The sequence below is a fragment of the Protopterus annectens genome, chromosome 4.part0 (assembly GCF_019279795.1).
Source record: "Protopterus annectens isolate FY-2018-M chromosome 4.part0, PAN1.0, whole genome shotgun sequence".
Lineage (NCBI taxonomy): Eukaryota > Metazoa > Chordata > Ceratodontiformes > Protopteridae > Protopterus > Protopterus annectens.
Window position 1 is genome coordinate 650,145,560 of NC_056733.1, and position 27,617 is coordinate 650,173,176.

The 27,617-nt window shown below is 41.1% G+C and overlaps 1 protein-coding gene across 1 annotated transcript in view; it reads left to right on the forward strand.

The window, feature by feature from the left end:
- BCL7A (BAF chromatin remodeling complex subunit BCL7A) overlaps positions 1-26,757 on the forward strand; it is an 822,965-nt gene extending 796,208 nt beyond the window's left edge. Inside the window, exons 5-6 of the mRNA XM_044068615.1 lie at positions 16,533-16,654; positions 23,662-26,757. Coding sequence (XP_043924550.1) covers positions 16,533-16,654; positions 23,662-23,733 — 194 coding nt within the window. The 3' untranslated portion in view covers positions 23,734-26,757. The remainder of the gene's footprint in view (positions 1-16,532; positions 16,655-23,661) is intronic.
- Positions 26,758-27,617: the final 860 nt, after the last annotated feature.

A 27,617-nucleotide genomic window follows, 5' to 3' on the forward strand; every position in this document is an offset into this window, starting at 1 on the left:
TTCAACAGGTGCCAATGGACCAGAGGGGCAGAGGTTTTTATTCAAGAATGTTTTTTGTCCCCAGAAAATATGGTAATTGGAGACCAATTCTGGATCTTTCCCACTTAAACACATTCCCTTAACTATAGCTGTTGATTGGGTGGGGATGTCCTTGAAGAGGTACAATGCGACTGCAACTGAAATTGCATTGGTCATAGAACTACTGGAATTAATATTATTTAACAATTATTTCATGTTAGGAGACAATTTCTACCTCCAAAAAGTCGGGGTGGCCATGGGCGCGCCTTGTGGAGCCAGTATAGCAAACATGGTCATGGCCCATTGGGAGAGAGAGTATGTCTTCAGCAATGATATATTGATGGAGAAGATAAAGTACTACACCCGTTATTTGGATGACATTTTCATACTGCTTGAAGGCGAAGAACCTGATAGCACAATGATTTTGGATTCCTTTAACACCTCCACAGACTTTCTAACTTTCACTTCTTCCTTTAGTAGTACTGCTATTGCCTATTTAGATATATGGTTGGCTAAAAATTATGACTTAAAAGCTTATGTGGCGAGTATACATAGGAAAGCTACACACTCCAACTCTTTCTTGCACTATAGTAGTTGTCACCCGAACTACCAGAAAAGATCAGTAGTTAAGGGACAACTTGTAAGAGCAGCCCGAATTGCCAGCTTAGATGTTGACTTTCACAGTGAATGTGAATTATTAACCAATATGTTTTTACATAGAGGTTATCCATCTCAACTACTAGATGACTTGGTTAAAGAAGTGAGTAGCAAAAGAGTTAGAGGTTTCTATCAACCTATACTGAAAATAGTTGCTGATGGAGAGACTACTAGTAATCCCATCTCTGAATTACGTTCTACCAGCCGGGGTTCTACATTGGGTACCAACCTTAGATTAATTTTAACTTATCATATCAATAGTTATTTTCTTATTGATATTATCAAGAAAAACTGGGAGATATTTAAAAATAATTCTATAATGTATAGCAAGGTAGGCTGTCGCCCTGAAATAACTTTTAGGAGAGGTAGGAACATGAAAACATTACTCGAATGCCCAGTTATTAATTCCACACGAACTCCAGGCATGTATAAATGTCAAAACTGTAATTATTGTAAATACATGCATGAGTCTAATAGATTTTTTATAAACAACAAATGTTTTGAAATGCGATGCAGGGCTAATTGTAATACCTGCATGGTTGTGTATCTAGCCCAATGTCAGAAATGCCCAGGGTTCTATGTGGGTAAGACTGAGCGTAAGCTATGCGAACGAGTATATGAACATCAATATGCAATAAAAAAGAAAAAACAAGAAAACGCATTGGCCAAGCATATCACATCTTTTAGTGATCATTTCTTTAAATTTATAGTTATTGATCAAGTATTGGAAAATAAGAGAGGTGCTCCTTCACAGTTGCTACTCGAAGAATTAGAACTTAAATGGCAGATAAGATTAAATGCTTACTCACACCCAGGACTGAATGACAGTTGTTCTATTAGTTGTATTTTAAAACTAAGGAGCCTTATGAGGTAGGGTATCATCTAGTTAACATACTTAATTTATAACTTGGAGCGTTAAGTTTAATAGGTGAGGCTACATATTTATATTTTAGTTTTCTGTGTACCGTATATATTTTAAATATGAATTATTAATGTTTAAGGTATATATATATATGTATATTGCATCATTGTTTCTTGAGTATGAATGTAAATGTAGATATAGATATTATAAGGGATATTTATTATAGTGTATATGAGTGTGTATGTCTTAATACATACATGTATTTATTATTTTATATTCATTCGTATTTTCATGTTACAATACACCATGTCATCTTTTTATACATTTTCTATACATTCGTAAAGTTTTCATTTATCTTTCCAAGATGACATAATTTGATGTAAAATTTGTTACATTTATTACCTTAATTATATAATATTTAGCATTAATAATTAATGGTTAGTATTGGTTATGGTTTTTAATTTAACTGACTAAAAGCTTAGTGGGGTTAAGCTATAGTAAATTCATTGAAGCAAGTTTCCTTTAATTTTAAAGTATGGAATTGTTTAATGAGTCAATTAATTGAACGAATTAGTGACGTTTTTTTAAATATATAAAGTTGTTGGTGCATTTTATATCATGTCTGATGAAGTCTGCTTTTTAAGCAGACGAAAAGCGCTTAACTAATAAATATTCTGTTTGTCCTGTGGCTACATTGGTTCTTTTGTGAAAGCTGACTGCTTCTGTTCCTATCTTGGTTTCCTAGTTTGCTGTTTGAGTTTAACATTCCTAAAGTGCCATCTTTCCACATGCTGTCTTTACAGATGGTTTCCCCCGATTCTTCCTCAGTGTTACATGGCCTCTCTAGACTTCAAAGATGCTTATCTTCACATCATCATCCATCCTTTTTACAGGAAAATTTTTACTTTTCTCTGTGGTGTCTTTGCACTTTCAGTTCCCTGCCTTGCCTTTTGGACTTTCCACTGGCCCAAGAGTATTCACAAAGTGCTTGGCCCCTGGGATTGCTTTCTTGAGGGTCAAGGGTATTCAGGTATATCCATACCTGGACATTCTTCTTTTTCTGGCTCCTCTATCAGAACAGCTGACTCAAAATCTGCAGTTTGCTATCATTTTCCTACAAAGTCTGGGGTTCACCATAAATTTCAAAAAATCTTCCCTGTCCCTGTCAAAAGACCACATCTTTCTAGGGTGCAGGTTCTGGACTGACCTTATGATGGATATTCCTCCAACAGGCAAAAATTCAGCCCCTTACTTCCTTCTTCGAAAACCTTCTGCCTCTCTCCTCCATTACAGCCAGGGAGTTCATGAAACTTCTGGTTTCATGGCATCCACAATTCCCATGCTGCCTCTTGCAAAACTCCACATGAGGAAATTTCAGTGGTATCTGAAGTCAGTTTGGACGCAGCATGCTGACCCTCTGGAGTTTTGTGATCCCTCTTCTCCCATGCCTAACAACCAAGTTTATTTGGTGGATTCAACAACTTGCTCTGAATCCAGGACTTTCTCTTCATCTTCCCAGCCTACTCAACAGTCGTTTACGGATGCCTCAGACACAGGTTGGGGGGCAGCATTTGCATCAAAGAAGGTACATGGCCTTTGGTCTCTTTCTCAAAGGAAAGAGCATATCAACATCAAGACAATAAGGGCACTTATTATTGCCCTGCAGATCTTTCATTCTCTTTCAACCAGGTCCTTTGAAAGTGTTTACGGACAACACCGCAGTTCTCTGGTATGTCAACGGGGGGGGGGCTTACCACCTTTGCAAATTAGCTGTCGCGGCATGGGATTTGGCAGTTCAGTACAAGGTGACTTTTCCAGTGGTTTATATCCCATCCACTCAAAATATTGTGGCAGACACATTAAACAGGTCCATGACTCAATTCCTCAAGTGGATGCTTTACAGGGATGTGTTTCTGGACTTGGTCCACTGGTGGGGTACTCCTGTTCTGGAGCGGTGTGCCTCCCCTCTGTACAGTCAGCTTCCTCTATTTTATGCCAGACTCCCACATCTTCTGGCTTGGAAGGTAGACGCCATATATTTTTCATGGAAGGGGATGTTTCTTTATGCAATCCCCCCTTTCCTGTCATTCAAAAAGTCCTGCTTGAAGATTCAGCTGGACAAATGAAAAGTCTTGCTGGTGGCTCCCTTTTGGCCAAGACAGCATTGGTTTCTCACCTCTTCTGTATTTAGCCAAGGGCAGTCATCATAAGTTACCCCATAGAGTGGACCTGCTCACACAAGACAAGGGATTTCTACTTCATCCATATTTGTCAGCCCTACAGCTGACCTTGTAGGTGATCAACTTTTGATTCCTTTCAGGCACCTTTTTTCAGAGAATGTGCTGAGAGTTCTACAGAGCCAGGAAGCCCAATACTAGAAAAATTTACTTATCCAAATGGAAGAGGTTTTCAATCTGGTGTCTTTCACGAAATCTGGATCCACTTTCAGTGGATGTTCCAGTGGCTCTTTCTTACTTGTGTGAGTTACGTAACAGTGGTTTGGCTTACTTGTCAGTGAAAGTTCACTTGTCAGTTATTTCTGCATGTCTGCCACTTTAACATTGATTGGAACATCTGTTCCTCTGAAACTCCCTCCACTCATTTAAACCTCTACGGGTTTACTCAGATCATTGACACCCCCACCAGATTTAGCAAAAATAGAGTCAAAGATAGTATCCTCGATTGGATACTTAACAGCCATCCCCAAAAGTACAATTCAGGTACATTACCTGATGATCTAAGTGATCACTGCCTTACCTATATTATTAGGCTCAAAGCTGACATTCCCAACCAGCCCACCTACAAAACTATAAGAAACGTCAGGAACTTTAACTTGACAACTTCCAAAAAGAACTCGAAGGAGGTAATTGGAATGTCTTGAAACAACTCCCATTACAAGAAGCAGTTGAGCACTTCAATACCAAATTTCTGGCTATCCTTAGCCACCATGCTCCTACCCGTACCATCCGTGTAAAAGCCACGGTTGCACCGTGGCTATCTAAAGAAACAAAAAAACAAAATTAAACTAAGAAACAAACCCTGGGCCAGGTGGCATGTTACCAAAGCCCCTATGGACCAAGTAAGATACCGGCAGCTAAGGAACCAGACCAAAAAATCTTTCATTCTAGACCAAACAAAATCACTACATCCTCCTACAACAAAAATGTCAGCTAAACCACAAAAGTTCTGGGCTGGTATTAACAATCTTTTCCACCCAAGCCATTCCGCCACTCCTACCCCATCAGCTGCCCTTAATAAATCCCCTGTAGAAATTGCAAACAGCTTCATCTCCTTCTTTACTGAAACTATCTAGTCTCTAGCTACCCATCTCACTCCATCGGACACAAACACCAGCTCTGGCACATCTAGCCCTGATCCACCCAGCACCCAACCCACCTTTACCTTTCTAACCGTACCTACCAACCTGATCCGGACATTACTCAAAAAGCTGAAACCTACTACACTAGCTGCCGACCACCTCCCAGCTGAATATCTTCAAAAAGCAGCTGATGCCATAGCACTTCCCATTTCTATTCTGATCAACAGATCCATCTCAGAAGGATCCATCCCAGCAATATGGAAAATATCACGTTATACCTCTCCATAAAGGAGGAAGTTCCACAGAATTATCTAACTTTAGACCTATAGCCATTCTTTCACCACTAGCTAAAATCATGGAAAGATGCAGGCACAAACAAATCATGCACTTTCTTATTCAAAACGGAAAGCTCGCCAACTATAAGCATGGCTATAGGCCATTCCACAGTACCACCACAGCTCTTCTATCTTTCTCTAATGTCCTCAGTCTTCATCGTAACAACAACAAACTATCTGCAGCACTCTTCCTAGATCTCTCAAAAGCTTTCGTTATGGTCAACCATCAGCTACTGCTCAGTACCCTACAAACCATCAGTTTAGACCAACATGCAATACAGTGGTTTCACTCCTACCTAAATGGTAGACAGCAGGCTGTCTTATGGCAGAGCAAGCTGACATCCCAACTTCCTCTAACCGTAGGTGTCCCACAGTGGTCCATACTAGGTCCCTTTCTTTTCTCTGTCTTTATCAATGATCTGCACACCACCATCCCAGGAGGCACTTGCATCCAATATGCAGATGACTCAACGCTAATATGCTCTGCCTCCCCTCCTACACAACTTCTAACCCTCACCCAGACCACTTTCAGCACTGTAGAAACACGGCTAGCTAATCGCTGCCTGCCTGCTTCTCAATCCTAACAAAACCAAGCTACTACTTTTCTCCCCTAACTGTAGAATTCCTCCCTCCTCCCTTCAACATCAAATCTAGCAATGACACCATTATCTCACCTGATGACCATACAAAGCTTCTAGGTGTAGTAATAGACAACTACCTTAAATTTGATAAACATGTCAATTACACTGTTAAGTCCGTCAACAAAAAACTTGGATCCCTGTACAGAGCCAAACCTTTCCTTGCCCCCCCCCCCCCCCAGCCAGGGTAGCTATTGCAAGATTACACCTCCTATCTACCCATATGTATGCCTCCCCTGTACTCACCAATCTATCTAAAACCGATCTCAAATTATCAGGATGTTACAATCATATAGCCAGATTAGCTATAAACATGGCTTTTAGGACCCCCCCCCCCCCATTGCCAGAACCTCAAAGCACTGGGGTGGCTAGATTATCCTACCCTCCTACAGTTCAGCCAGCTTATAGTACCGCATAAAATACTCCATCAACCTGATAACATCCCTGCCCTCAAAAATATTCTCACCCCTCATAGTGCCCCCAGGCCATTACGCTCAGCTGATAAACTAATGATACTGACCCAAAAATCCAACAACTCTGCAGGCGATGCTATATTTGCCAACTCAACCGGTAAAATGTGAAATCTACTCCCTACTACCGTTGCCAAGGAAACCTCACTACCCCTATTTAAAAGAGAACTCAAAAAAAGACCTCACATATCATTGGCTGGGCTCTTGTTCTAAACTTGACTAACAACTTCAATAATACATGTCTTGCTACCCAACCTGTTGTTTAGCCAAGTATCTATGCCTCACGTCTCATTGGCTGGGCTCTTGTTCTAAACCTGACTAACAACTTCAATAATACATGTCTTGCTACCCAACCTGTTGTTTAGCCAAGTATCTATGCCTCACGTCTCATTGGCTGGGCTCTTGTTCTAAACCTGACTAACAACTTCAATAATACATGTCTTGCTACCCAACCTGTTGTTTAGCCAAGTATCTATGCCTCACGTCTCATTGGCTGGGCTCTTGTTCTAAACCTAACTAACAACTTCACTAATACATGTCTTGCTACCCAACCTGTTGTTTAGCCAAGTATCTATGAAATCCTAGCATTTGAATGTCTAGGCATTGTGAATTATGAGATCTGATTGTTTTCTGTGTTCACATTTTCTGAAACATCCTTGCCAATCAGATGCAAGTTGGCACATTGTGTATATTGATATCTGCCTGTATTCTTTGTCTATATTTTTCTAAACATGTCTGCCTGAGTTTATCACTCAGTGATGTATGTATGGTCTCTTTTTTTGGTATGTGGAGCTTTTCTCCCCGGGCCTCCGCTAAAAATGGACATATATCCAGTCGGACTATCCCAGTCAACAAATGTAAAATAAATAAATAAATTTCCACCTTTGGCTTCCAGATTGGAAGTAAAACTTTCTTAAAGGCCTCCCTCATATTAAACCTACCAGGAAACCAGTTCCACCTCCTTAGGATTTGAATTATGTTTTAAAGAAGCTTACTGTGGCCCCTTTTGAACTTGCAGCCTCAGCTTCTTTAATGTTTTGTACTTAGAAAATAGTTTTTCTGTTAGTTTTAACCACTGCTAGGAGAGTTTCTGAGATTAAAGCTTTGGCATCTCCACCTTTTCTTGTTTTTCACAAGGATAGGGTCTCTGTGTACTAATCCCGTCTTTATGCCCAAGGAGGCGAATGCGTTGTCTCTTAATTAATTTATTCAATTGCCCTCCTTCTTCCCTTCTCCTCAGTCCTCCTCAAACAAAAAATGTCTTCCTTTCCTGCTTGTGCAGAATCTAAAGATTTACAAGAGTTAATGCATTCTGCAAGTCAAGATACTGGCTATTTTAGCAAGTGCTGTTTCCTGAATTTGTAATGTAATAAAAAAACTGTACATTATTTTGAGGTGCAAAAATAGCATTTCTTTACATTGCTATTTGCTTACATGTAGATAATTTCACACACAAAATTGTGTCATTTTAATGGTAAGTGTGAATGACCAGAACCTGTTAGCAAACCAGCTATGTCCTGTAGTCCTATTTCGCCTTCATTCTTACTTATGGGTTCAGAGCCAATCCTCGGCTCTGACTCAGCCGATTACAAAGCTCGAAGTCTCTCAGTTGGCTTGTGGCAAGGTAGGTATCCCATAGTCCACTGGTAAGGATCCCCAGATCTCGTTTGCCACGTCTACGAGTTCAGAAGTGCTTTCTTTCTTGGCTATGACTATAGCAATCGTTTTTTGATAACATTAGTAGTTTTAGTATAATTAGCTTAACTGTTATTATTATAGTAGTAACTTAATGTGTTTTTGAATATTTGCAAATTTGTTGTTGAAAACTTGTTGGCTGTTGCTTCCGCAGGCCCTTTTTTCTTTCTGAGTGGTATCCCTTCTTCGCTGTGCTAGTTTTTTTGTTATATTTAGATCTCTTAGGAGTAGGTCCGTGTTTTGGTTAGGACCTATTCTAGTCTTGTGTTTTTGACTAGAATAAGTAGTTTAAAATTGATAGTTGTGTGAAGTGCTGCTCTATTAACTCTTATAAGCTAACTATTTAGTTAGAGTGTTTGTTGAATTTATTACAATTGTTGTTGCAAAATGTTGACGTCGCTTACTCCTCTGTTTAGGTCTAGGCCTGTTTAAGTTAGAGGACCTAGTCCTCTCTTTACTCGTCCTTGTGTGTTGTTCTTGAGCAGGGCTAGGCCTGTTTAAGTTAGAGGACTTAGTCCTCTGTTGCTTTTTCCTTGTGTGCAGTGCTTTTTGTTTTGCAGGGCTAGGCCCATTTAAGTCAGAGGATCTTGTCCTCTCTTCCTGTTTTTCCCTGTTGTGATTGTTCGTGACAATATGTCTAAGGAATCAAAGGATCATAAACCTTTGAGTTTTAAAAAGTGTCTCAAATGTTCTCAAAAAATGTCCATGACTGATGGACATAGTATTTGTGTTTACTGCCTGGGAGCCATACATCTTCAGGAGACATGTTCTTTTTGCCACTCCTTTAGTTCCCGGTTTCTCCAGGAAAGGAAGAACAAATTGATCCTGAAAGGTCTCCTTAAGCCTTCCTTTGAGTAGGATTTAGCCAGCTCTTCATCATCGCATTCCAGGTCTCCCTCTTCTAAAAAAAGAGAAGGTCAAGTCGGCCAAGAGACAGTCTTCCACACAGACTATTTTATCTGACCTCCACAAAAAATTACAAAATTGGACAAACGTTCTACCTCTTCGACTCAACTGTACTCGGAGCCAGTCGAAGTTATCAACATCGACACTCCAGTATCGGCCCCAAGTTTTTCGGAGCTGACTTCTGAACACTTACCTTGGAGCCGGTGTAGAGAATTATTTCCTGTTTCCCCAACTCTCGGATCTCCGATTTTTACAGAGATCTAGATCACCTACCTTGTCTTCCAGATCCTCCAAGAGTCTTTCTGAAGAGGATGTAGAGAGAGTAATGCTTAGACTCTTGAAGTCGTCAGCACTAGCTAATCTGTTGCTGGCTCCGACCCAATCGGTTCTGGAGCCATCTAAGGCCATACTTCCTGCTTCTGTTCCTCCTCCGAGCCATGTCGGTCTTTTGGAGCCAGAGCTATTGGTGCCACTTGTTGTGGAACCGTCGGTTCCAGCACCTCTATTGTCTGTCTTGGAGCCGATTTCTGCTCCAACACCTTTGGCGCCATCCTTGGTGTCTGTGAGCCGAAGCTCACTGGTCAGCCCCGACAGGGATGCTTGGACCTGAGATTCTTCAGTTCGAGCCTACCTCTCGGTGCGTCGGCTTGGTTGAGCTCGGATCCTACATCTGTCTCGGAGCCGGTCGCTTTGGAGCCGAGGGCTACTTCCGCTTCCTTGGAACCAGGGGTGTCCTCAGAGCCGGAGAGATCTGCCTTTGAGATGATGAGGAGAATGCTGTCTAGGTCTTCAGCTCCACACAAGGGTCCAGATGCTCTTCCCTCTTGTCTCAGCACCATCTCTCTCTCTTGACAGCAGAAACCCGCAGCCTCAGGAGCCCCCATTGGGTGGCCCCAGTCTTCCGAGACCTCCCCGGAATACCCTTCTGAGGATACTCCTCGGAAAAGAACTTGCAAGAGGAAGCATGTAGGCTCCCCTGATGAGTCCGTCACCTCTGACACTGACCTCGAGGAGTCAGAAGGGTCCCCTAGGTCGTCCTCTGATATCTCCTTCGTAGATATCCTACAGATCCCGAAACAGAGAGGTGGCTGGCTCACTGTCACCCCTTCTAATGAGGAGTCAGTGTACCTGAAGGCTTTTGGGTCTCAACCTTCAGCCTCTTGGGTGTCTCCACCTTTCGATGAGCTCTTAGATTTAGTTAGTTGAAAGGTGTGGGAAACTCCTGATGCAGTGGAACCAGTCCCCAAAAGGCCCAACAGATTTCTTTCAGCCCCCAAAGAGTGAGAGTTTTTGACGAAAGGTGTGCCTGTAGATGCCATGGTGGTGGCAGCAGCCACAAAGAAGGAACTAGTGGAAACTTCCTCATCTGTCCACCCACCGAAAAAGGAGTCTAGAATGATGGACAGATACGGGACACGTATGTTCTCTTCAGCGGCTTTTACACTCAGATCACTGAATTACCTTACACATTTCACTAGGCTTCAAAGAAATCACCTAAAGGAGGTAGGAGATGCTCTCCAAGGTACTTTAGCTGAAGGAGTCCCTGAGAAGGTTACTGCTCAGTTGTCTACTTCATTGTTAACTCCTCCATGAGGCTGATATCTTATACAGCAGATGGAGCGAGCAGGGCAGCAGGTTCAGGAGTTTCCCTTAGGAGACACTCCTGGATGCGCTTTTGTAACTTTGCGGAGCCCTTCAAATCTACATTTACCAAAGCCCCCTTTGATGGTTCCTCTGTGTTTGGACCAAAGGTAAAAGATGCATTCACCAGATGCGAGCAGGAAGGGAAAAATCTCTCTGCCATGGGAGTATGTTTTTCCGTCTCTTCTAGACCATACCCTAAGGGTCAGAGAGGCAGGAAAATGTGGTTCAAGAAATCTCAGAAATTTTTCCTGGACGCACAAGGTGATTCCTTCTCCAGAGGCAGAGGAGGAGGAAGTAGTGGTAGACGTCACCCTAGTGGCAGGGGGGGTCTGGAAAACCAGGGTGGCTGCGATTTCTTTCACGGACATCCCTATCAGCGCTCCTGAAGTGGGGCCCGACTGCGTTTCTCTGGACCTAGTCAGGGGTTGCTTATCTTTTTATCCTGAAACCTGGCACAACATCACCCAAGACAAGTGGGTACAAAGAATAATTTCCAGAGGATACTCCATACCCTTCTCTTTTCCACCTCATCCCACCAAGAACATCCCAGATGTTCCACCCAATCACAGGGATCAAGCAACAATAGAAGTCCAAAAGTTGCTTCAAAAGAGAGTCATCCAAACCGTCCCCGCAGACCAGATAGGATTCGGAACTTCAGATTTGTTTTAGTGCCAAAATGAACAGGGGACTGGAGGCCCATTTTGGATCTCAGCAGGTTAAACGAATCAGTGAAGAAGTCCAAGTTCTGAATGGTAACACTGCAGTCTATGCTCCCTCTGTTAGGAAAAGACAATTAGATGTGCTTCATAGACCTTCGGATGCGTACTACAACATAAAAATGGACAGAGCATCGAGGATTCATTAGAGCTTCTGGCTGGGAGCCAGTCATTACCAATTTCATGCTCTTCCCTTTGGTCTCACCACAGCCCCCAGGGTGTTCACCAAATGCATGGTGGTAGTAACGGCTCATTTGAGACATCTTGGATTCCAAGTGTTTCCGTACCTGGACGACTGGCTCCTGACTGCCACTACCAGGCACCTACTTCTGCAAGCCAGGGATTCAACCATCTGAGTCTGAACCCAGCTAGGGATTACTGGGAAAAGTCTGCCTTGTCACCCTCTCAATATGTGACTTTATAGGGGCAGAAATAGAGACAGTCGCAATGATGGCTCACCTTCCTGCAGACAGAATACAAAATCTAAGACAACAGATATACAGCCTGCTTCCCCAACACAAAGTCAAAGCAAAGACAGTGCTCAAACTTCTAGGAACCATGGCCTCTACTGTAACTCTAGTTCCACTAGCCAGACTACATATGAGAATTCTATAATGGCTACTCTTTTCCCAGTGGTCTCTTCTACAGCTTCCTCTGTCTCATCCTTTTTTGATAACAGAATCTTGCAAAAAGGACCTTCTTTGGTGGATCCAATCCAATCAACTAACGATAGGGACACCATTCATTCCTCGCCAACCCGTTGCTACTGTGACCATGGATGCCTCCCAGATAGGGGGAGGGGGAATTATCTAGGAAGGACAGTCCAAGGCACATGGCAAGAACACGAGGCTCACTTGCATATCAATGTCCTAGAGATGAGAGCAGTGCTACTAGCATTGCAAGCACTTCACGACTTTCTTCCTCTAGGGACAATAGCAATCCAATCAGACAATATGTCAGTGATATGGTATATAAACAAACAAGGGGGAACCAGATCCTACCCCCTATGTTGAGAGGCTCTTCATGTTTGGTAGTGGGTGATATCTTCCCAACGCTTTCTAGTTACAACGCATATCCCAGGGACAATCAGTGTGGTAGCCGACAAGCTCAGCAAGGCAGTCTTGATGCCTCAAGAGTGGTCTCTGAATCAGAAAGTCGCGGAAAAGATTTTCCGCAAATGGGGGACAGCCTTACTGCGATCTGTTTGACAGCCCAATGAATGCCAAATGCAGCAGCTACTACTCCCTTACCCCCCCCCCCCCAGGGGAGACACCGAGAGACACACTTCTTCACAATTGGCCCTCGGGACTTCTTTATGCCCTTCCTCCCTTTCTGCTAATATTGAAAGTGATCCAGAAAGCAAAGATCTTGGGAAGCAGAATGATTCTTATCACTCCTTACTGGCCTCGTCAGATTTGGTTCCCCTTTCTCGAGCCTCACCTTTTGGATGATCCATGGATTCTGGACCCAGTACCAGACCTTCTGACACATATGTCAGGCACCTTCCATCCTTGTCTCCACACCGTCAACTTGACAGCGTGGCTGCTCTACTTCCATCCCTATTTAGGCTTCATGATTTCTCCCCTACAGTTACACATATCCTGACATCTTCTCACGTGCTTTCTACAAGAAAATTGTACGCTAGCAAATGGAAAAGATTTTCTCTCTGGGCATGAGAAAAAAACATAGATCCTTACACTGCCTCCATTCCCTTAGTGTTAGAATTCCTAACCAAACTTTTTCATCAGGGGTCAGCTGCCGCTACAATCAAAGTTCAATTAGCAGCAATCTCCAGTTTTCATTTGGGACAACACAAACCTAATATTATGGCTCACAGATTGTGTAAATCATTTTTAAAAGGCACTACCTTGCTAAGACCTCCCTTTCAAGAAGCTGCATCTCCCTGGGATCTAAATTTTGTTCATTTTAAACTTACTTCCCTGCCTTTTGAACCTGCACATACTTGTGAATTAAAGTTCCTTTCATGGAAGATCATTTTTCTAGTAGCCATTACATCCGCCAGAAGAGTGTCAAAGTTGCAAGCACTTTCAGTCAAACCTCTTTACTTGATTTTTCATAGAGACAGGGTTTCCCTTCGTACAAATCGTCCTTCATCCCCAAAGTTTGTTCTCAATCTATAAGTCAAACTATTGAATTACCAGTTTTTTTCCCTAATCACTCAAACAAAGCGGAAAGTAAGTTTCATCAACTTGATGTTCACAGACAGATAAATTTCTAGCTACATAGAACCAAGGAGTTTAGGAGATCAGACCAATTGTTTGTATCTTTTTCAGAGACGAGAAAAGGTACGCCAGTCCCCAAGATAGTATTATCAAACTGGATTTCAAGTTGTATATCTTGTATTTACTCCTCTAATGGCAAAGAACTCCCATTTAAAATTAAAGCTCATTCTACCAAATCCGTATCCACATCTGCTGCCTTTCACGCCAGAATTCCAATGGACAGTATATGTGCAGCAGCAACTTGGGCTACCCCTCATACTTTCATTATTCATTACAAATTGGATCTGGCCTCTAGGGACAGAGTATCCTTTGGTTCCATGGTTCTTAGGAGTATATTCCCATGAGCCACCCAAGAAAAAGGTGCTAGGGACGCTGTCCCCTATGCAAGAATGAAGGTGAGATAGGACTACAGAACATAACGAAGTTATGTACTCACCATAACGTTCCATGTTTGTAGTCCATCTCGCCCTTCATTCTTACGAACCCACCTCCCTACCCCCGTCCATGTATCCTTGGAGGATCTGGAGACAGGAATAGTATCTACCATCCTTAGGGTGGAGACCTTTCATCTTTGTTGTTCCTTGTGGATATACCTTCTATCACCTTTTTAGACAGCAGCAAACAAGATCTGGGGATTCTTACTAGTGCACTATGGGATACCTACCTTGCCATGAGCCAACTGAGAGACTTCGAGCTTTGTAATCGGCCGAGTCGGAGCCGAGGATCGTCTCCGAACCCATATGCAAGAATGAAGGGCGAGATGGACTACAAACATGGAACGTTATGGTGAGTACATAACTTCTTTTTCATGTTGCAGGTTCAATTCAGTTTGCTGGCAAGTATTCAAAATCTTTGAATAAATTGAATATAACCAAGTACTAGAAACATTAACAACCTTCTAACCTTAAACTTATGTTATTCTGAAAACATTTTTTTCATAATGTGGCAGTGATTTTTTTTAAAAGTGTAATACCACTGCACAAAACAGTTTTTGTTGTAACCAGTTATATATGTTAGATGACTGGACTTTGGGTGTAGGCAGCAAAGTTATTTAGCAAATTTGTTCAGAGGACAGTTATTTGACAGAAGAAATGAGTTTAGGGTAGAACTGGTGGCTGTAAGAGTCAGTTTTTGTTTGTAGTGTGGAGCTGGTGAAGGTTATGTAGATTAATTTAACAATGACAGAATCTGCCACTGCAGTTCCAACTGAAGCCTGAAGTACTAAACCAAAGGCAAGCAGCATTGTTATGTAGGGATTTGTGTGTTAATGTAATCATTTATGTTTTCTGACTTAAGCACTTTGCCCGAGGTGATCACATTCCATCAGTTTTAATTTGGTTTGATAAGGTAATGTGGAGCATATAAAAAAGGAATTGGAATCATCATCTTTCCCATGTTTTGCACCATTTTCTAATAAAGCATGCATCATGATTCTTACTTTATGTTTTATTTTGGAGGAATATGTGTAAGTTGGATATTTGTTAAATAACTGGCGTACACATTGCTTCACCCACTGCAGCCCTGAAAAAAAACATGGTACTGTTGACTGAAGTTTTCTACAGCCTGTTGTGATCATAGACTCATTGCATGTGCTGCCACACTGATAACTGGGAGTGTTTCAGTATGTTTGAATAGAAACAGCGTAGACTGTTAGAGGCTGAAAGGATAATGGTTGAGGTGGCTACACTGCGTGGCAACCCGTTTTCAATGCACTGTAGCTGTGAAGTTAATGGGGAAAAGCAAACTGTTTTGCTTATGTTGAATGCATAGTACTTTTTTTGGATAGGTCAGGTTTCTAAGTTTCAAGCGTATAGAGTTCAAAGTAATGTTAGTATTGCCAAGGCTGCAATTTATTGGTTAGAAATTCACTATGTTGCATCATTAATATCAGTAATGCTATTATGCAGTTCTACTGTGCATTCATAAAAAAAAAAACAGATACCTGGCAGTTGTCTTATTTACCTATCATATCTCTCTTTGAAATGTACAATTGCATGCTCATGAGTTTTGTTTTGTTCTGGAAAAATCGTCTGTTACCTAATCTGTGTCAGTAGCTGGTACAGTCTATATATTTACAACCTAACCTTAAAAAAAAAATTATTTTTTCCATTCACTTATTTTGATGATCCAGATAGAAACACTGAATGAAAGTCAACTAGAATTAAAAGGCTATCTTCAAAGACCATGCAAAAATGGCAGTCTGAGGTTAGAAAAGAAAAGATTCACTGCATCTGCATAGACTTTTTCAATATAGTATTAATTATCCTCATATTTGTATAGAATTCATTTGTATTTATGTATTTGAAATAGTCCTACCCAGAAACCCTTTTCAACCACAAACGTACCTCTCAACTTCTAAGTAAAAGAAATCTAGACAAAAGCCAAATATAATGGGGAAAAAGGCCCAAAATAGGGACATATTTTAAATATTGCTTTTATAAACTTGGCAACTTGCTAGAGTAGCAGAACTTGTGTTAATGTGCATTTTCTGAAGGACATGAAGTCTGAAACTCAAACTTATGCTATTATGTAGTGATGTCAATCCTCAGAGATTTCCCAGAAACTGCAACTTTTATGAGGAAAGGACTACAATTTTGAGGTATTCTGCAAAAATGTGGACATTTGAGAGAGATGGCCACAAAAGCAGTGGCAAATGTGTGTGTTTGTGTCCATATACATGGACAGGTTAGTTAGGCTATTAAACCAGCATGATTTTTTAGGAGAGAGAAAGCCATAAGTACCTGCAGCAAATTTTCTTGACACAGGAAGAACATGAAAAATTCAATTCAGTAGACTAGCGGTCAGGATCGAACTTAAAACCCTAGAGATTTCAGACAAAGATCATACCACTGAGTCGTCATGCTAGAGCTTCTGTGTAATAATAAACATTGAAAAATGTTAAAAAAACGAGTTTGAAAAAACAATTGTCTTTTTCTCACTTTACAGCATGCAATTGTAACCCCCCAATAAGTCTTTACTGTAAAATATGTGATGCAAATGAAGTCTCCATTTTTGCTGTTTTGTCTCAGATACTCAAGTTAGTCAAAGCTCCCAATCCTCATCAGAAAATAGTGCAATCAATTCAGAAAAAGCCGACACACAGCCTTCTTGTGAAGAAGATGCGGCTGTAGAAACATCCAGAAACACTCAGGTAAGAAGTACTGAAGTGCATGGTGTTGTAAAGTCTGTACTGTGATGTTTGCATAAAAAAACAAACTGTTAAGAAAATTTAGATTGTAGAAAAAGGGTTCTTCATCATCTGTTTTGTATTTATTTAACTTTTGAACTAGGGTATGGTATTAATATTGTTTACTGAAAGCATATTTTAGCCCAAGAGAGGAAGATGTACTTCAGATTCTGCTTTATTTCCATTTTTTTGGATGATCTGCATTTCCCGCAGAATTGTCAGATGATGTAATTAAAGGAGTCCAGTGAAAATGCTGATGTAAAGATGATGGAGCAAACTTAAAAGGCCATTGGTCAGAAGACCTCAGAAAACCATGAGAATTTCCAGACCAACATAACACAGCTTGGTAACTTTTTTGGAAAACTGTGTTGATTCTAGAGCACAGCTGTATGCAACATTAGATGTGTGAAATAGTGTTAGATTTTTTGGAGAGAGAGAAACAAGATTGCTAACTATAGTGAATAAATTTGGTATTAAGTTTTTCATAGTTAGTCGCTGATTGTGTGCCTCATCGTAAGTGTGGGTTTTTGAAGTATACCACTAGAGACTGTAGAATTAGGTTATCTGATTTTAGAATTACATCATTTACGGTTTTTGTCTTCACTTTTATATAATACAGACATATTCTGTTTTTGTGTCCTAGATTCTATAATGCTAATGTTTATGTATAGAATAAGTGGGTTGAACAGACTTTAACTTCAGTAATTCAAGAAGTCACATTCTTATGATCAGTTGCTGGCATTTGGTACATAATTGTTGTTTGGTGGTATGGGGCCCATGTTCTTCGTGTGTCACTGTTGCAGTCCTAAGTTGTGGGGTTTCCTGCCATGGAAACCCTTGGCTAGCCTGACTACCAGGGAATAGTTTCCCTTCTTCTGGAGCTGGTGGGCACCCTATCTGATGTCACTAAGCTTGATTATAAGGGGAGTTGGCCGGCACCTTGATTTCAGTTCTTGCTTGCCATCGGAGCCTGAAGCAGAGTGCCAGTCAGTGCATCGGTCGGTCCACAGCAGTGAAATAAGACACTGGAAAGCTAAGTACCCCATTGGGGAACGTTTTATGTATCATTTCACTAATGTCAGAGAAATTAATAATTGTCTCCACTGTGGATATGGATATCACACCAGGACTTCCACTCTTTGTGTGTGACTTGCTTGGGGCTGGAACACAATGTCTCCAACTGTCATTTTTGGGCTTGCCTTAACAGCAGAACCATTAAGCATAGGGTGAAGATTTTAGCAAGCTGTTCCTTCAGAGTCATCAGGCCATTTGTGTCCTATGTCATCTGCCAGTTGAGCAGAGGTAGACTTCTTGTAGGCACAGCCCCATTCCGCGACAGAGGTGATGGCGCAGGACTCTATCGAGACCCATTCAGAGTCAAATATGCCTTCTGGTCCCTCAATGTCTTTGCAAGCTATGGGGTTCAGTTTGTTTGTTGGGTCTGGGATTGTTATGCAGGGTCTTGCTTCTGATGACCACCCTATGACCAACAACTGCTCTTTGCGTCACCAAAACGTTGCAACATCCTTTCACCTGTGTGAGTCAGTTGTCCTTTCTGGACCGGAGATCAGTCACAGACCAAAGCCTAAGGCCACTCAAAAGAAGGAGACTCCTGCCCAGTCTGAGCCTAGGCCTACTGGCTCCCATTCCCTGGCATATCAAGAGGATCTTGTGAGGTTGGCTGAAGATCTAATCTGTCTGGTTAGATCAAAACAGTTGTCCTGAGTTTTTCTCCAGGTAAAAGAAAAAGAGACATCACTCTAGAAGGTCTCTCTGATTCCTTTGATTCAGATGAGGACTTTAACCAGGAGGATTCTGCCTTTGAAGAGGGTGCTAACATAGTCTCATTTGGGGATTCAGACTCAGAGGAGAATCTTGCTTCGGCACCCCACCCTTCCTGAGGATATTTCCTTTGGGGAAACTCTTCACACCTTGAGGAAACACTTCAAGTGGGAAGCACAAGACTACCCGCGATCTAAGAAAAGAATTAGGGAATTTCTTAACCTCCCTGAACCCAAACCCCTCGCCATTCCTCCTGTCTTAGATGTGGTAGATGTATTCCAGGACTCCTCCTTAAAGCCAGACCCTCTACCTCCTGCCCCTAGAAAGCTAGACAGGTTTTGTAGGGTTCCGGATTCACGCAAGCATCTCTTTAAGAACCTTTAATGTAAAATGTATCCTAACAGGTAGGGTTCCGGATTCACGCAAGCATCTCTTTAAGAACCTTTAATGTAAAATGTATCCTAACAGGTAAAAGCACCAACAATAAAGTAGAAATAAATATAAAATCAGCTAGCATGACCAAGGTATAAAACAAACTTCAGACCCTAAAGAAACACCTGTTTGGAGTGAAAGCACTTACTGTGTAAAAGTTTGTTTTATACGTCAGTCATGTTAGCTGATTTTATATTTATCTCTTTAACAACCCTGTAGCAGACCACGACGTTGTGGCCCCAGGCCCTAAGGGAGCCAAAGTTGCTCGTCCAAAAACCCCTTGCCTACTGACACAGAAAGTAGGGCCTTAGACAGATTTGGCAAAAAAGTTTACACATCTCCTACCCTTGCCATGCGGACCTTGAACTGCCAGTTTCAAATGGTTACATACCAGTAAACTATTCTGGACCAAATGAAGCAGAAATTGAAGGACATGGAGAACAAGGGGTCTCTCTAAGGAGTTATTGGACTTTTGTAATTCCTGTTCTCAGGTAGCCAAGCACTACCTGCACTGTGGCTACAATGCTTTGGAAGCTTCCATTAGGGCTGCAGCTACAGGTTCTGTCATAGATTCATAGATTAGTACTAAGCTAACTGCCCTTGCGAGCCATTTTAAGCCTAGCCAATTATCCCTTGTGAGACTCGAACGCTGCACCTTGTGTCTGTAAGGCAAACACCTTAACCATTAGGCCACCCTCCCCTGTCATAAGAAGACTTGCTTGGCTGAGAGAACAGTCCCACCCAGACCATGTCATATACAGCTCCTGGACTCCCCTTTGGATAAAGACTTTCTCTTTGGTCCCAAGGCTGAAGCTGTACTCAAGTAAAAGGAAGAAAAGGCCAAGTCCATGCAGAATGCTAAGGACTTTCTTTAAGTCCAACCTCCTCACTTCAGCAGAAACTACCCCACCAAGCATTGGTCTTTTCCTTCCCAACCCAAGGCTAGTCAAGAAAAAACCCATAGGGAAAGGAACCAAAGACATCACTTACCACCTAAGCTATGACATTCAGAACTCATTAGGCTGGGGAGCTCATGCCCACAGGCCCCTACAGGGAGCAAACAGTGTTCCAGCCAACGTACTCTATACCCCATCCCCTCCCTGTCCCCGCTTCAAATCCCCCTCCCTCACGAGGGGGGAGGCTATCACTATTCCACAGAATCTGGGCTCACATTACTTACAGACCAGTGGGTGCTAAACATTATTTCAAAGGGTTACAATCTGAAATTCAAGCAACCTTTGGTTCCCTCAGGCTTCCCAGACATTCCACCAAAACAAAAAAAAGATGCACTGACCCAGATAGAGTTACTGTGGAACTAGTACCAGAACACTTACAAGGAAGAGGATTTTACTCCAGACCCTTCCTGGTACACAGAAAAGAAGGAACGTGGCGGCCAATACTACCTGTCAAGAGTCAACCAATTCCTTCAGGTACCAAAATTCAAAATGCTAACCCTTCAAAAACATTTACCCATGATCTTGCCCAGTGCTCTTATGGTTACCTTAGATTTAAAAGATGAATACCTTAATTCCCCCATAGAGGAATCACACAGAAGCTTATTATGCTTCAGAGCAGGTATCAGTTCTATGCTCTGTCCTTTGGCTTGCCTACTGCTCCCAGGATCTTCACAAAATGCATATCTCCTCTTGATAGCCTTCTGCAGAGGAAAAGGAATTCAAATTTACACCTGTTTGGACAATTGCTTCATCCAGGCAACAAACCCAGAAAAACTCAAATCAGGCCTGCTTTTCACCAGAATCCTTTTAACTTCCTTGGTGTTTACCATCAATGCACAGAAGCGTCAAACAAACCCCACAACCAGGAATGTGCCCTCCTGAAGGCCTTCTTACCTCTGGATAAGTTGATTTCCTGACATTGTACTTCAAACAAAATAATGGGCATGAATTACCTTATAACCAGGGAGTATCTCAGAGTCCTGGGTTACATGACCTCTTGCATCTTCATGATTCCCCTGGCCAGACTACACATGAAGAAATTTCAGTGGTGCCTCAAGAATGTGTGGTCCCAGCATTCACAGCTTCTCATAGTCAAGATAAACCTGATACCTTGTCTCAGGAAGGAATTCAGCTGGTGGGCCCAGGCATGCTCCAACAGTCTGGGTCTTCCTGTCAGATTCATTCCCCAGGAGCAAACTCTGACAACAGATGCATCAGAAATAGACTGGGGAGCCCACTTCACATGCCTCCAGACTCAAGGAAAATGGGACTGCAAGTTCATATACAAACACACAAATCGACAAGAACTTGTGGCAGTCCAAAAAGGCCGGATAGCCTTCCAAAAGGAATGGAAGCCAGGAGTACTGGTAGTGAAGACAGACAACACCACAGTTATGTGGTACATAAACAAATTGGGGGGGGGGGCACTCTTATCCACTTTGCCATTCAGCATTGGATGTTTGGGAAACAGCTCCCTCCCTAGGGTTACATCTCGTGGCACAGTACTTGGTGGGTGTACACAACCAACTAGCAGATAACCTGAGAAGAAGCCTGTCAGATCCCCATGAGTGGCGACTACATCAGGAAGTATTTGTCAGTATAGCCAAAAAATGGGGTGTGCCAATGTTAGACCATTTTGCCACCAAGGAAAATGCTCATTTGAAGAAGTTTTGTTGCAGGGAAAACATGAAGTCAGCCTGGAGGACACATGCTTTCTTTCTCTTTCAGTTGGACATCCCTCTTTCTCTGTGCCTTGCCTGCAATACCTCTGCTCTCCATGGTATTGCTCAAGATAAGAGAAGCCAATGGTAATACTAATAGGCCAGATTTGCCCAGGCAGCACTGGTGCCCTTTGCTACTAAGCCTAACCAGCACAGAACTAATGACAGCTGCCACAGAGAATGGACCTATTAACACAGGACAGAGGTAAGATTGCACACCCCAGCCTGCAGGTGCTGAAATTGTCAGCATGGATGATGTCTTGATTTTATGGAAGGAATCACTCCCTGACAAAGCAGGTCTTAGATATTCTAAAAGAGGCCAAGAGCCTTTCACAAGGAAATTGTACTCTGCCAAATGGAAAAGATTCACCCTTTGGTGCAGACAAAAAGCACAACACCCTCATTTAGCCAAGATTCCTTTCATCCTGTCTTATTTGGCCTGCCTTTTTGAAAAATGACTCTCTTACTCCATAGAAATCCATGCTTCAGCTATTTCACCCTACCTGCCTTCTCCGCCTCCCATCTTTTTTCATCTCTTATGAAACTGTTTCTGAGAGGGTTTATTCACATTAGGCCTCCCAGAAAGCCTCCGGTTCCACCCTGGGACCTCAGTTTTGTGTTGGAGAAACTGTCTCTTCTTCCCTTAAAACCATCTGCTTCCACTGCATTAACATTTTTGACCTGAAAAACTGCCATCTTACAAGCTATCGCCTCAGCCAGAAGTGTTTCTGAGCATCAGGCCCTAATGTGTGTGGAAGCCTTCATTATCTTCCACCCAGACAGAGTCTTTCCCACGGCTAACCCTTCCTTTATACCCAAGATGGTAACAGAGACCTCGTTGAATCAGTTTATACATTTGTCTAACCTTCTTCCCCAACCCCCAAAATAAAGGTGAAGGTTCCTTCATTCTTTGCTTGTACATAGGAAATTACTTTATTACGTAGATAGAACCAAAAGTGTCAGGAAGTCAGACCAATTGTTTGTAGCCTTTGCCAGTAGCTCTGAAGGGAAATAAAGTCTCCAAGCAAACCATCTCCAAGTGGATCTCCTACTGCATCTCCTTTTTTCAAAGTACAGGGCAGGATTTTCCACTGACATCTTGCACCTCACCTCTCCTTAATCTTCCATCCTCTCTTGCTTTCAACTTTGGGAATCATCCCACAAGTTAGGACTGCAACAGTGAAACATGGAGAACATAGTACAGTTGTGTATACCTACTATAAATGTAGATGTTCAAGTTTGTTCACTGTTACAGTACTCTCACCCTCCCTCCTTTCCCCCAGCCTACTGTGTAGGCTGGGACTTTCTCCCTCTCAGTCAGGTTAACCCTCTTTTCTACTATTTCCTGAATTACATAGTCCCAAAACCTTGGCCTCAGGGACAGTCTGATAGACTCCTACCTTTAGGGGCAAGAAAAATACTGAGATGATGGCACCAGCTGATTTCCCTTATACCCAAGCATGCTGATGTTGGGTAGGGCGTCCACTGGCTTCAGTAGGGGGGAACTATTTGGTATTCGGGCCAGCCAAGGGCATCTACTGTGGGCAATCCCACAAGTTAGGGCTGCAACAGTGAAAATACTCGAACATTTACATTTATGGTAAGTATACACGACTGTACCTCCCTTACAGGGAAGCCAGTATTGCCCAATTTGAGGATGTTATTGACCCCCCAGACTTTTTCATTATCTGTGGGCATTTCTTCCTTCCTTTACCTGTCGCAGTGCCACATCTAATACGTACTTAATCCCCACCATGCTACTGTGTTAGGTGGTATGACAGTCGGTAAGTATTTAAGCCCGCCATGCCATTAGGTCATCCTGCTAATTGAAGTTCAGACCAGACAACTTCAGTAAGCTAAGAGATGTATAATGCTGTTTGTCATATGTGTTGTTAATTTTGTAAGGCCTCTAGAAGTAGTCCAGCAGCCTCAACAGATATTAATTTAGTTGTGTGGTTATATAGCTGGATATTGTAGTAAAGAAATACTTGCTTGCTTCATGATACTGATTTCACTGTACCTTGTAACTTAAAGTGCTAATTCCATATGAAAACCACAGTGTTTCCATTTTCTTTTTCAGGAATCAGAAGAAGAAGCACCTCCTTCTAAAAAGATGAAAACAGAGCCCTCTCAGGAGGAAGAGGACATTTAGGGCAGTTGCTTGCAGTTTTTGTGGTCAGTTGTCATGTCAGGTTCATGAACAGGCCTCTTTATGGAACAACATTATTCAAAGCAACTCCTGTTGGAAAATGACTAAAATCTTTTAAAAAAATCCTTGCATATTCAAGCTGACATAAATCAGCAGAAAGTGGAACTTCAAAGACACTGAGGAACATTTCCTGTGAAATACAGACATTTCTTTGTTACGCTCTTAAAATGGTTGGATGAAAACAAAACTCAGGAGGGTTTACGCACTGTTTTAATTGTCAAAATTACCTTTGTGTTTTTGCTGCTGTATTTTTTTTCCTTTCTATATTCATTGGTGTAATATTTAAAGATGGTGCAGGTCAGATAGTTACTTTTCACGTGAAATTCATTGCTCACAACATAGTGTCCGCTTCATTTGTGCCTTGTGTTTTTGAAAGCAGGACTGACATTTTAGGGTTCGTTTGCAGTTGTCGTTTTTGCAATTACCCTATTTATAAAATGCCTTGTAGCAGATTTACCCTTGTGTGAATATTTTAAATAATTTAGCAAAAATAGATGCTATGAACGGTAAAGCCATTTTCACATTTTCTAAAAAAAAAAAAAAAAAAAGAGGGCAAAATAAGATGGAGAGCTAGAAATATCCATGCAGTTACCATGGTGCTTTATGCCCCTTATGAAATTTATTAGTATTTCATATTCAATGTTTTTGTATATTTTGCACATGAGTTCTCTTAAAAGAAGCAGTAAGATAAAAAAATCAAGTAAAGATAATAAAATGAACACATATGTATGGATACTATTTAAATCAAAAGTTTATGGAATAAATCTGCCAGCATGGACAGATTTGATCATGTATGAGTTTTGCTGGGAATGTGTCATAAACACAAAATCGATCACTTGTAGTCTAGAACTCATGGACTAGACCACATACATAATTTAATAGCAAGGCTTAAATGCTTACTTATGGATTTTCCAAATATGGATTTCCCAGTGTGAAAATGGCTCAGGTCTTGACTACTGTATTGGTAACAGTAACTAGTTTGATGTACTTTGACCTTTTATTTTTTAAAGGTTGTAGTCCTCCTTTTTTTCATGTTAAATCCATCTGTCATATCTGTTTCCCTAATCTTCACAAATTTACTCTGAATTTACACACGGTATACATTTCGTTAAGGAAAAAATGGTATGGTCACCATGTATAGCAAAGGGGGTCTATGGTTTGAGAGTATTTTCTTTGTTGTCAGACCATAACTAAATAGCCGAAGAACAGAGGTACTTGTTGCAAGTAAACTGCTATCCAGATTAACACTATTGCAGTTTTAGGAGTTGGATATGTGTGAACTCTACAAGATGATGAAATGTCAAACCAGACAACCAAAAGTTATATTTGCACAGAATAGGGTCACATAAATGTTGAGATGAATGTTCTAGATGTATGCTGTTTTTCTTTTATTTACCTGCTTCACTGGCTGATGTTTTCTCTATGTAGATACATGTGTCTGGACGATGCACATGCGTGTTGTACACATGTCCATGTCCTGGAATCAAAGTAGTTTACATGTTTTATAAGGAAGATTCCACTGTCCGTCCTATAGGGCATTTTGAAACACAAATTTCTTCCATAGACAATAATTCAGTAGGAGAGCGAGCCTTCACTTATTTTAAATTGCAGAATTCCAAGGAGACTTTTTTAAATTATTTTTGTTTGTTTAAGTTGCTTTGGCTGTATAGGGATTTGTCATACATTTAAAAATGCATAATGTAAGATATTTTTTATTTTGTGAGGAGTCATTACTTGTATCAGTTAGAGCTATGTGCTGTGGTGGTTTAATTTATTGCAGTTTCACAAAACATTATGGGCACATGTAATTTTAAGTTATGAAATGAGATACTAATACCATGTAAAAAAAGTTTGTTCATGAATTAATATGGTCAGATGAGATCATTCTGAAACGACTGCTAATAGGATGAGGGATGCTTTTAACAGTGAGTTCATCGTTAACATAAGGAGCTCAAAGGATTCTACTTACTCATATTTCATGGCATTAACTCCAGCAACTTTGTAACAGGGACTGACTCTTTTTTTCTGCATTAAAAAAGACCCACCTCCTCCACTGTTATACAGGCAAGGAAATCTGTGTCCCTAAAAACCACTTATTTTAGTCTCCAGATAAGAGGCTTTGGCATTATATGGTTCTAAGGGCGTGAGTTGTTCTGACCTGAAAACAGAGTCCTCGAGACTGTTATATACACTATTTAAAAGTGCCTGCTGTGGAGAATGGGCCCGCAGAGGAAAATGACTATTTCATTCCTATTCAGTAGAGGGCGCACTTTACACCCTGTAGACTTGTGTGATAAAGCATTCACATTGGCAATGGGGCAAGTTTAGACTTTTATTTTGTATGACCTGTTGAAAAAAAAAAAAGGAACATTTACTTCTACTTTTTCTGTAGGTAACAATATGCTATAAAATGAATTGTAAATATAAAAGAAATGCTTCCTTGCTACATGCTAAATGTTGGAGCCTCTGTTACTTTTTTTCCATGAAACTCATTTAAAACCCAGTAACCGTTGCATTGTGTAAACTGATAAAGTTGCATTGTACATGTAAAGGCCATTGTGAGAAAGTTTTAGTTCTGAAACACCTAAATACTTTTTTTTTTGTTATGGATTTATTCCTTGGAAGTTTTGTGAATGGAAAATATAGTCGTTTCACATTCCAAAAAGTGCAGGCACTTACAATAACTAGTATGTCAATGAGGCAGTATAAAATTTTTGTTTGGGGTGGGCAATGTTTATTTAGCATTGTGTTATACTATCTTTGAAACTGGCTGCATACATGTAGCTTGTTTCAAAGAAGCTGGTGCAAGATGTAATGAATTAGTTTTAAAAATGGGATTCTGCCTTCTTTCAGTTTGTGTTGTACAGCAGTATGAGTTTTTCACTTATTTATTCCATCAATAGTTATGGTTTGTACCATGTACAATGGTTCTGTTTCAGAAATAAAAAAAAAACACACACACACAAACGTATGCTGCGTTATGTTAGTATGTACTAAATAAAGTTTTATATAAAATGTTGAAAGGTTTCCTTCAGGTTATAGAATTGTAAGTTTGTTTCACTTACACTGTCAGCTAAAAACTTGTATAATTTCATTCATCATCATTCCAAAAATTCCTTGCACTATATTGTTTGTAATGTTGCGTCACTTCATGTAGTTACAGATGAAATCGCATACAGGTTTGTTTATTCGTATATTTGCCATGTTTTCCTTAATTTTGGTGCTTACAGTTTTGCACTGTGGGTTGTATGGTTTATGGCAAACTAAGAAAAGAACCTAAAAATCCTACACTAAGAATCTGTCTTTCTGCAGTACTATTTGGTTGTTTGCTAATGTGAACTGTTAATATTTATTTTGATGTGATTTATTCCTCCTGTCTTACCTGTTGACCATTAAATACCATTTCTGTGATCACCCATTCATTCTGTTTCTACGTGGTTCAGAACTGGATATGGTACTCAACACACAGCCTTATCAGTGTCCTGTTGCTTGAGGAAAATGACCTTAGCATTTTGGATGCTGTGCCCTGTCTGTACTGCCTTCACCGCAATCCTTCCACATTGTGTTTCACTGTGTGACTCTGAATGGTGATTGTGTCTTCATATCATGTTTTCTCTGCTCTGCTAGGCATTAGTTTTCCTTCTGTTGTACTATCTAATTGCATAACAATGTACTTTTCAGCATTAAATCCCTTCTGACATCTATTTGTCCAGCCTGAAATGTACAACATATATTGCTGGTGAGTCTGCTGCTGCAGCCATTTTGCTGTCCATGAACAACAGTATGAGTTCATTGTCCAATACTTGTATGGTACCTGGCATAAGTAT